The 10,824-nt window shown below is 37.6% G+C and overlaps 1 protein-coding gene across 1 annotated transcript; it reads left to right on the top strand.

Moving 5' to 3' along the window:
• Positions 1 to 456: 456 nt before the first annotated feature.
• arr3a (arrestin 3a, retinal (X-arrestin)) lies at positions 457 to 10,389 on the top strand. Its single transcript, XM_055226697.1, has 15 exons — positions 457 to 474; positions 6,086 to 6,130; positions 6,243 to 6,303; positions 6,389 to 6,433; positions 7,249 to 7,439; positions 8,127 to 8,186; positions 8,261 to 8,337; positions 8,428 to 8,563; positions 8,943 to 9,027; positions 9,108 to 9,180; positions 9,661 to 9,798; positions 9,909 to 9,992; positions 10,135 to 10,158; positions 10,256 to 10,305; positions 10,385 to 10,389. The coding sequence occupies exons 1-15, from the start codon at positions 457 to 459 to the stop codon at positions 10,387 to 10,389; spliced, it is 1,092 nt and encodes a 363-aa protein (XP_055082672.1).
• Positions 10,390 to 10,824: the final 435 nt, after the last annotated feature.

Raw genomic sequence — 10,824 nt, 5'->3', positions numbered from 1 at the left:
GGCTCCACGGGGCAGACGGCTCCACGGGGCAGATGGAGGCGGATGTGTCCTCGTGAGCGGTCGTCAGAAAGTCCGCAGCGGGACGTGCTATTGTCGGTACCGCGTGAGGCTCCAGCACAGGCGGAGAAGGGTGCACGCTGTTCCCTTCTTCACTGCAGTGTCCGGGCGGGCCAAGAGGCGAGCCGTGCCGCTCACATCTCCTCTGTGCAGTGTGCAGCGGAGCAGGACGCACTATGGTCCAACTGACGTCAAACTCACCGCTGCACCGCAGAAATAACACACCAAACTTATATGTTCATCTGTGTCCATCTGTACAAAGGCCTAATGAGCTCATAACTTATGCAGCGCGTTAGAAAAGATTAATAGAGCCACATGAAATATTATGGCAGCAAAGGAACATTAAAAATTCAGAGCGTTGCTTCAAGCGATTCTTGCCTTAATTATTCTGCGCAGAAGATGGCGCCAGAGGCCCAGGTACAAGGTGGGACAAATACAGACATAAAGATCTACTTTTTTGGTTTTTATTTATTTGCTTTTTGTTTTTTTTAAATAGCTTACAGCAACCAATTAATACTAATACTTTTCTTTATGCCTTTTATGAAACGTTTTTCTTTCATAGTGACACATTGAGCACGTGCTCTCTGCACAGACCACGAGGCCTTTGACTTTGTTCATTCAAATCTAAATCAGAGCCACAGTATGTAACTTTTAAGCCAAAAAAATAGAGTGAAATAAATGCATGTTTTTCCATTTTAGTTGCGTCTGTAGCTCTAAAAACATGCGTCCTTGTGATTTGGCTTCCTTCTTCACAAACCTGACTCTTATTTGGCCTGGAGGGGCGCCACTCCCTGCTTTTCTCCATAGAAGTGTTGTTCTCTGACTACAGTCGTCCAGAGTATGACATACAACTTGATTAGATTTGCAGTGAAAAGTGTTGAGCATCAGGTCAGAGCTCCAGTGACAACAGTCATAAAAACTGTCCAGTGTCCATTAAACTCCACTTTATCTTTATCTGTGGCTGTTCCAATGGTCAGTTTCTCTTCTGACTAAAACTGTGTTAGTACAAACTGAAATCTTGTGCAACAAATAAGGACACGTTTGTCCTGAAGCTTTCATTTGAGTATTTAAATGATTAAAGGTGATAATGCTTTGACATTGCCTCTGACCTGGTCTTAAGCAGCGTGGCCTCAGTTTACTTTACTATGATTAACTCAAACCTTTGGGTTGCAGTTCATCCAACTGGCCAATAGGTCACTGTAAGTTTAGTCAGACACAGTGAGTATTATCTAATGTGTTTATTTAACTATGCATTATCTTAAATGTTCTTTTGGAGACTCTTAAAATAATGTATTTATTTATAGATTCAGCTCTGATTTCTGAGCAGATAAACACCAAGATGGAACCTCACATTACTGATTAAAAGTTAAACTAAAAAAAAAAATGTGAAAAGTGAATATAGTGCTGTATAGAGAGGACCTTTAAACCATACTATCAAATACACCTGTTTTCTTTTGTCAAAACCAATAATTTGACCTTATATCCACTCCATTACAGGCACAATGTTACTTTTCTGACTTTTCTGCCACCTGCTTCTCTCTGTGGTAATTTTATTGTCTTTTTTTTGCTTGAAATGTTCCACAGAATGGCATTAAAATGACCAAACAGGTGGCCAACCCTTCCCCAGAAAAGTTAGTTTGTTGTCCAAATCTGCTCAAATCTCATAATCAGTCGGATGAAGCTCAGCGATTGGTGGATTTCCAAAGGTCAGAGGGCAAACATAGAGGGAACCCTTTTAAAGTTGGCTCAGATTTAATAAGAGGACAGCACGTAGTCCGCAGCAACGTGAACTGAACCGGCTCTTAATCTACCAGGGATCAGACGCACTCCTGATTCTAAATAGAGCCACTAAGAATAAATCCCTCTGTACCAAACAAAGCATAGACTTAAATAATGTTGCACAGTGACACTACCTTACTAAAAATAAACAAATTAGGAACATTTAGGAGTGTGGACTACGTAAGCCTGTCACGATAATTGCTATATCGATTTGTCGTTTAATACATGACAGATGGAACAATCAACAGTTTCTGGTTGTTAGTATTAATTGTGGGTACTTTTACTTTGTACTTTTTGTTATTTTTCTGCATCAAGATAAGATTTGAGCAGAGGGTTTAGAATATAACCTCTATGAATCCTCTTTTTGGATTTTAATATTATTGCTTATCGTTTATGTTTTCTTTAGTAATACACTGTACTTAATTTGTTATCTTGACAGGCTTAATGCTACATCAAATCATGGTAAAAACAAAAGGGGAAGAACTGAAATATTTGACCTTAGCTATTGCATGTACTTGGATGCAACAAAATGCACCTTATTGCTCAATTTTAATATATATTTTTTTTATTTTTACCAGCCCAGGACAGATGGAAAAAGGGGTCAAATCTCGCTTAGTTTCTCTGTGGCCACGCCTGACGAACATGGCAGCTTCAGCTCATACTCCCTCCACAGGTACAAAGTCTATATACCACATAACTATACAAGTATTTTGAAGGTGACTATTTGAAAGTGCAATGTATAGATTGAGGATTATGGTCCAAGTCTTGAAAAATATGCTCCCGTTTGAGTTAAGAACGGACCCAATCGCTGAATTATCATTAGTTAATTATTATGTATGCTCAGAAATACAGTGCCACTTAAAAAAAAAAAAAGTAAACATTAATAAAGCATCAATAAAGACCAAATTGGGTTAGTAACAACTTAATTAAACGTGAATCTTAAAGGACCCATGTTACGCTATTTTCTGATCTATGTTATAATGTTGTTTCCTCATCAAAAACAGACCTGGAGTTTTGTTTTGTTTCATTCACACATGTTTAACACACAAATCCTGCATATTTAGGCTGCGTTCTTCTCTTTAACAGAAAACACTCTGTTCCACCTTGTGATGTCATCATGTGGTAAACCAGGAAGTGCTCCGCTGTGTTTTTAAACTTCATACACCTTCACTACAATTTTTGGGAGGATTTCAGTCTTGGAATTGCCCAAATCTACTGAACTAAAGATAAAAAGTAGGTGTTAACTTGAAGACTACCACTTCATGACATCACAAGGTGGAACAGAGCGTTTTGAGGTTTGGGGATGTAGACAGATTAATAACAAAGGATTATGTAAACATGTGTGAAAGAAAAAAAACACAACTCCAGGTATGTTTTTGATGACATTACAACATTATAACATAGTTTAAAGCTACAAGAGTCATTTTTGTGTAATATAAGACCTTTATATAACTATTCATTCTCACATAAGTTTTAGGTCATACTAAAGTGTAGCTACTATAAAATGTTGCCTTTAATTATGACATAATTATGACATAAACACACGTTATTTCACCGTACACAGGGATTACATGACTGCTATTACCTGGGCCAGTGTGTTAATGTCTCCTGATTTAGGAGCAGGTATTTTTAAATCCTTTGTGGTTTGTAAAAAGCGCCGCACTGATTGTTTAATGAGATTATTTAAGGGAACGTCAGTCTGCAGGGGGCAGTGTGTATAAAAGAGGAGATCCACAGATACAGCCTGCTCTCTCACTACCAACCTGCTACTACCACACAGGTAAGATACACATACATTATATGGCAAATGGTAAAATAGTTAAGATTTATTTTATGTATGTTGGCAGGAATATTTAAGATAAACACTTAATATACTAAGCAACATATTGTTTGTTTGTACCTAGTGTCTAACAATACCTAATGCTTAGTGAATAACAACCATGTAGTCTTTGTGACAGTCCAAAGTCTGGATAAATGAAGAAGATCTAATGTAAAAGCACAGAGCAAGACAGGGAAGATCACTGACTCTTTCATTGTTTTTGTGTAGTGAAGTGTACACTGTCCCTCCTGAGTTTCCACAGTAGTAGTGGCTCTAATCCCATTACTCTGTCGCCTTCATTCACGTAAAGTTTAAACCATTAGGGTCTTAAGAGATGTACTTTGATTCTACGATAAATAAACAGACACAAGAACAGCTTTAAATTAAATCAACAGACCTCTAATCCACGTTCTCTTTGTCAGTGGGACATGGGCTTTGTAATAATCAATGTTTCTACCGTGTTCCCAGGACGCGTTATCTCTCTTTCATATTGAACCTATACGCTGTAGTGATTTGTGCAAAGTTAGCACATTCAGCTCTGTGCCTAATTAAAGTTTAGGGATTGACCCCGGCTGGAGCTATCCCTGGTGCTGAATTGCTGAGGAAGCTTTAATTAGCTGCTGAATTCAAGTAACAAACTCTGATAAGTCTGTTTTTAGCACAAGGCAACGATAAACGTAAGTGCATGATACCACTAATGCCCCCGTGCAAACTTAAACTGGTATTGACTTGACTGAATGTTTATATGTTTCTTTACTACTTTACTTACTCAAAATCTATCTATAGTTTTATATAAATCAAGTCTAATGCTTATCTCTGTCCCATTGTGACTGTAAAAATATGTTTTATAATCGCTTGGGTAACAATTATCAACAATTCCTCGTTCCTCTGCTGTAACATTTTCACTGCAGCCTGTTGATCCGCATTAAAGAGCTATAGAGGGCTGCAGTGTGGACTTAAGAAGAGTCTAATTAACCTTGTGGGGCATCACTCCCCTCGATGTGTGATCCATTTAGCTGTCCTCACATAGTCCCGTCCTACTCTGTCCTGACTTCATTCATGACTTCATTTCTTGGATCTACACTGAAAACCCTTTTATTTTTCAGAATACAGTATTAAAAATCTGAATAATGATTGTGTTTGATTGGATATTTGAACTGTTTTAGGCCATTTGACTAGTTTTACCTTAGCCTACATTACCTTACATTATTATATATCAAAATCATCTGCTAGTGGGATATAAAATTACACTTAAATCAATCTAAATTCAATGCATGAATATTTATAAACCGCTTTTTATGCAGTTCATACATCTCTAAGTGTTGTGCAGATTGATAATGCATTTTGAAACCAGTATAAAAGTAAAAAAAAAAAAGAAAAGTAGAATAAAAAGAATCAGCAGTGGCAGACAATTGTGCTTAATGTAAAAGATAATAAAAAATACAATGGAGAAATGTAAATACTCAAGATTAAACTAGTGCGTGACTGCCCAAAGGGTTGAAAATAATCTGCTTCAAAGTACCTCACCAATACCATATGCCATATGCTGAAAACTAAGAATTACGACAGTGTTTGGTTTAGTTTGCCAATGTTTCTTAAGAGGATTGACTCTGGATGACTTTTTAATCCTCTGACCTTTTAATAACCCTTGTTTTTATTTATTTCCAACAGTTAAGTGCAACTCCTTCTGCAGATATGGCCAAGTAAGTCTATTTCAAATCATTGTAGATTATACAGAGATGATGGAAGTGATTTGAGCTGGTGCTGGGTTCAAGATGTTGCAGGTTAAACATTAGAAACCGATGTGTTGATTGATTATTGGTGCATAAGATGCGAAAATACCTGCTACACTTTACAACCAATATGAAAACATCAAAACATCACCATTCATTTTTGATAATACTGTCATTTACTGTATGTTTTCTGTTATTTTATTGGTCTGTGAATATGATTTCCCGGATATAGATATACGATACGTCTTCTAAAACACCTAAAGTTGTTATCTAAGAGTCAGCACTAACTTACTCCACGCGCAGATCCTATTTGTGCCCTTTTAAAACCATGGATTTAAATCATCAATTTAGAGGTTGTTAATGCATAATCGCTCCAGGCGTTAGTTCAAATTAGCTTCCCAGTGCCTCAGAGGCTATTTAGGAGTTTTTGTTCACGCATCACCTGGACGGGCCTTTCAATCCGGGTGAGATCAGAATAAGCTGCTCCTCTCTTGGCTCCTACTAAAGGGATCAAGTCAGATGAGGGATTAGTGATCAGCCTTCTGCTGCCCAACATGCTGCTACTACAACTACTACTGTGCATCAGTTCAATTTAACTTTTATCATTAGGATTAGACGCATTCACAGCAAAGAGCTTACGGGCCAGAATAGTAATGTTTTACCTTTTATGTGAAATGATAAATGTGATAATATAAAGTTATTTGTTGCCAGGGTTTTCAAGAAGACAAGCAAGGGCGGAGGGGTAAGTCTTGTCCTTATTCATACGATTGTTTATGAATAACAAAGAGTAAATATTTCAATGAATTTTGGCTGTAGTTATTTGGTTTTAATAGCGTTTTACTCTTAACCTGCAGCTTACCCTCTACCTGGGAAAGCGAGACTATGTGGATCACACAACGTCCGTGGACAAAGTCGGTTAGTGCAGAGTTAATTCAATCTCTTAAATACCAAATTCCACAGAGTTGTCCGTATAAACTTTATTAACGCTAATGTTTTACAGATGGAGTGGTGAAGCTGGACCCTGCAGAGCTTGGAGACAGAAAAGGTAAAAGTGGAGCCCAAAAGTGGTACCTTATGAAGACAGAACTATTCAAATTGAGGGAAATTGCTTGGTTATGCTTAAGGTATTTGTTACAGCAGGTTATCAGAGAGCATTTTGGCTTGATATGCAAAACATTTGGTCTGAAAGCTTAAGGAAACGCCTGCACACTGTCTCTTTCTTGATTCAATTTTATTCTTACAACGTTTCGGCCGCTCTGACCTTCCTCAAGCAGCGACCGAAACGTTGTAAGAGTAAAACTGAATCAAGCGTGAGACAGTGTGTGGGAGTTTCCTTAACCTTTCAAACCAAGTTCTTCTCCTCCTACACCTGTCGCCCGGTCAGGTGTGAAGAGTCTACAGAGAAAATTGATATGCAAAACACAAAAAGAAATCCAACAAATATAAACTCTTTCTTTATACATCAGAACCTTGTCGCTTAAAGGTCCTATATTCTACAAAATTAACTCTTGTGAGCGTTAAGTCATGTTATAATGTTGTTACCTCCTTAAACACATACCAGCACCATCACATTTTATTCAGGAGAGACTGACAATTCTGGGGTTGAAATTATTCAAATGATTCTAGTGAAGGTTTATGGAGTTTAAAAACACAGTGTTTTCAGCCCAAATATGGAGGATTTGTGTGTTAAACATGCGTGAATGAAACAAAACACAACTCCAGGTCTGTTTTTGATGAGGAAACACATGCGTAACATGGGGTCAAGATCTAGTAACAGTTACCGTTTACACATTATATCGCAGAGTTATTGATCGCTGAATGTTTTCCTCTTCTAAAACTGCTCTGTGTGTGTTTGTGTAGTCTTCTGCCAGCTGGCGTGTGCCTTTCGTTACGGCAGCGATGACCTGGACGTGATGGGCCTGTGCTTCAGGAAGGACATCTGGATCACACACGTCCAGATCTACCCTCAGGTCTCCAAACCCGCCCAGACCCCCATGCACGACACCCTGATGGCCAAGGCTGGGGACAACGCCTACACCTTCACTTTTGAGGTACACCAGATACTGTATGTATTCGAGACAAGTCGTGATGGAAAGCAGTTTAAGAATTGTCAGTATATGCGCTCACTGTATTTATGTTTCACCAGTGTTTTCAGTTTTATTTGTACTATATATTTGTACTTGTTTATTGATAAAGGTTGTCAAAGTACTCATGGAATGCTGCAACAATAAATCAGTTGAATCATGACCACTCAACTATTTTAAAATAACGTAATCGTATTTTATTTATGATTAATTTGCCTTTATTTTATCAATAAATCCCATTAAGATTGCGTCTCATTTTCAAAGGAGTCCTGAGTACACAGTTAAAACATAAACATTTACAATTAATAAAGTGCATAGTCAAATTTTGATGATCATAATTATTATCTGGACTATACCGACTCTAAAACACAAGCCAAAAGCCCTTTTAGAACAAAAATAGCGGCATTATAAGTCAAAATGTAAAAGAAATACATGCAGATAGACATAATTTGACCTGTCATCTAATCGAAAAACATAATCAACTACTACTAAAGGAATTGTTAGTCGCAGCTCAACACTTTTGAAAATGAAATAGAGATATTTTTGCAAGGAAATATCACTTTTCGGTGTAAACATGTTTTTGTCACAGAATAATACACACACAAGAAATACATTTACTTTGACAGACGTATAAAAAATGACTGTTGTTTCCAGATTCCCAACAACCTGCCGTGCTCAGTGTCCCTGCAGCCCGGACCTGACGACAATGGAAAGGTAAACATGTTCAAGTAAATCACAACTTGTACCGTGTCAGTCTTGTTGTGTTGCTCAGCTTTTGTTATTTGTAGGCCTGCGGTGTTGACTTTGAGGTTAAAGCCTACCTCGCCAAGGAACAGGACAACCCTGATGAGAAAATTGATAAAAAGTAAGTCAGATTTAATTTTGAACATGAATTTAATCAACAATAAAAACGCTGTGTTTTCTATACACTTTAATTAATGTTTTTTTCTTTCAGAGACACAGCTCGCCTCATCATTCGTAAAATCCAGTACGCTCCCTCTCAGATCGGCGCTGGGCCAAAAGCTGACATCTGCAAGAGCTTTATGATGTCTGACAAGCCTGTCCATCTAGAGGCCGCCCTACAGAAAGATGTAAGGACCTCATGACTGAACAATTATAATCACAAGAGTGAAACTGATTACTACAGTTACTTAGGGAATATAACGTCCTCAGTGTTCTGGATTGTATAACTTGCTATTTTTATTCCTTGAGATTGAACAGAACGTTGTAGTGAATGTTCAGGCTAAACAAACATATAATTTCTGTTTTCGTATTTCAAAATTCGCATAGTTTATTACATACAGATGCTTTTAGAGTGGTGAAAAATTAAGACCACAGTAAATCACAATAAAAAAAAAAGATTCGAAAGTCCTCAACATGGTATCGAAGAACTGAAGCCCATGAATAAGAGCAGACGTACCTGCGTTAAAACTGGTGACTCACTCGTTTTTGTTCTTGTCTTGAACACAGCTGTACTTCCACGGTGAAAGCATCCCAATTAAAATCAAAATCAACAACGAGAGCAACAAAACTGTGAAGAAGTTCAAAATCACAGGTCAGTGCGTGGTACAAACATGAGGCTTATATACTTTTACATTACAGTGATTGTAACTTTAACCCTCCTTTCTCCTGCAGTGGAACAGTGCACAGACATCGTGCTGTACTCTGCCGACAAATACACCAAGGTCGTTTACTGCCAAGAGTTTGCGTAAGAATCCAGTTGTACTACTTGCAGGCATTGATTTTAGAAACATTCGTGAAATTAATAGTTTATCCAACAATCTTTTTAGCACAGTGAACTTATCTCTTTCTCATTTATCTTTTTTATATTGTTTAAATCATTTGAACAGAGAATTCGACAATGGCGAGCCTCTGTATTCTTTTGGGAAAATACTAGCAATTCTTTACTATAAGTCTCTGGTTACAAATACAGTGGTTTGCATGTTCTCCACGTATCTGGGTTTCTTTTCGGTAAACTTCAAATTCAACCCAAAACGTGCACAATAGATAAAGTTTTCCAGTTAAAATAGCCCAGACCAAGCAATCCCAACAATTAAAAGTGGCCAAATGCAAAGGACAATTTCATCTACAGCCACAATAACTTTTAGCTTAAAGTACCTCTATGGTTTAATGATTATTGTATGAATAGAGCAGATGAGATGTTCTTTTTTTTCTTTTTTTTTTACAGAGAGACAGTGGACCCTAGTGGGACTTACGAGAACTCCCTCTCCATTACACCATTACTCAGTGAAAACAAAGAGAAGAGAGGCCTGGCACTGGATGGACGGCTCAAAGATGAAGACACCAACCTTGCCTCCACCACAATGTAAGAAAAAGTCACTGATTTACACAGGAATTTCTAATGTCACCAGTTTTATAGTTGAAATTCAACAGATACAGATAGATTTGATTGGTGGCTTTTTAATTTCTCCACAGCCTGAAGACAAACATTGAGAAGGATGTGCTGGGAATCCTGGTCTCCTACAAGATCAAGATTAACCTGATGGTTGCTGGAGGAGGGTAAATACAGACAGATATGTAGTTTAAGTGACAGTATTACAACAAAATAGTAATAATACATTTGACATCAACCACTCACATCTGTTTCTTCTCTCTGTCTTTTCCCCTCGCTCTTTCTCCATCTTCTAATGAACTTGTGTAGCCTGCTGGGAGGCCTTACTGCCAGGTGAGTTAAATATCATTAAATAAACTCAGAGCTCAGAGTTCACAGAGGCGATAATTTGAATAGTTTTTTTGCTAATCGCTTTTGTCTCTTTGTTTAGTGACGTCACAGTTGAGCTGCCATTGATGCTTATGCACCCCAAGCCTGAGGGTAAATATAAACATAAACAGATTTATTATACTCATATTTTTGTGTCATGCATTTATATTTTATCTTTGTCCCTCAACAGAATAAACACCTCAATATTGTAAGTATAATCTGACTGACTAAAACACAATCAGTTAATTAGTAATGATAACGCTGATCATTCTTCTTTTGTTACAGTGACAGAAAGACAAACAGCCCTTTGTCCAGCTGTGTTTGGATCAAAAATAAAATAAGAATACAATAAAATAAACACAATATAAGGCATTTTTGTGACAGAGAGTAAACTGCAGGTGGAGAGCAGAAGGAAAGAACAAGAAGAAAAAATAACACGGAAGACTGAGCCATGAAATGCACAGACGCACCTCAACATTCTCCAAACACTGTTGTAACATCACTCCTCTGGACACTTCCTTATGTTTTTCTGTACTGTTGAATATAGTTGTCAGATAAATGTAGACACAGGCCTATCATAAACATACCACTGTGTTATTATTGGTTTAGGGGGTATTCTCAGAACTGTTC

Source organism: Periophthalmus magnuspinnatus, chromosome 14 (genome assembly GCF_009829125.3).
Source record: "Periophthalmus magnuspinnatus isolate fPerMag1 chromosome 14, fPerMag1.2.pri, whole genome shotgun sequence".
NCBI classification, from domain to species: domain Eukaryota; kingdom Metazoa; phylum Chordata; class Actinopteri; order Gobiiformes; family Gobiidae; genus Periophthalmus; species Periophthalmus magnuspinnatus.
Note: the sequence above shows the minus strand (reverse complement) of the source record. Positions and strands in the feature narration are given on the sequence as shown.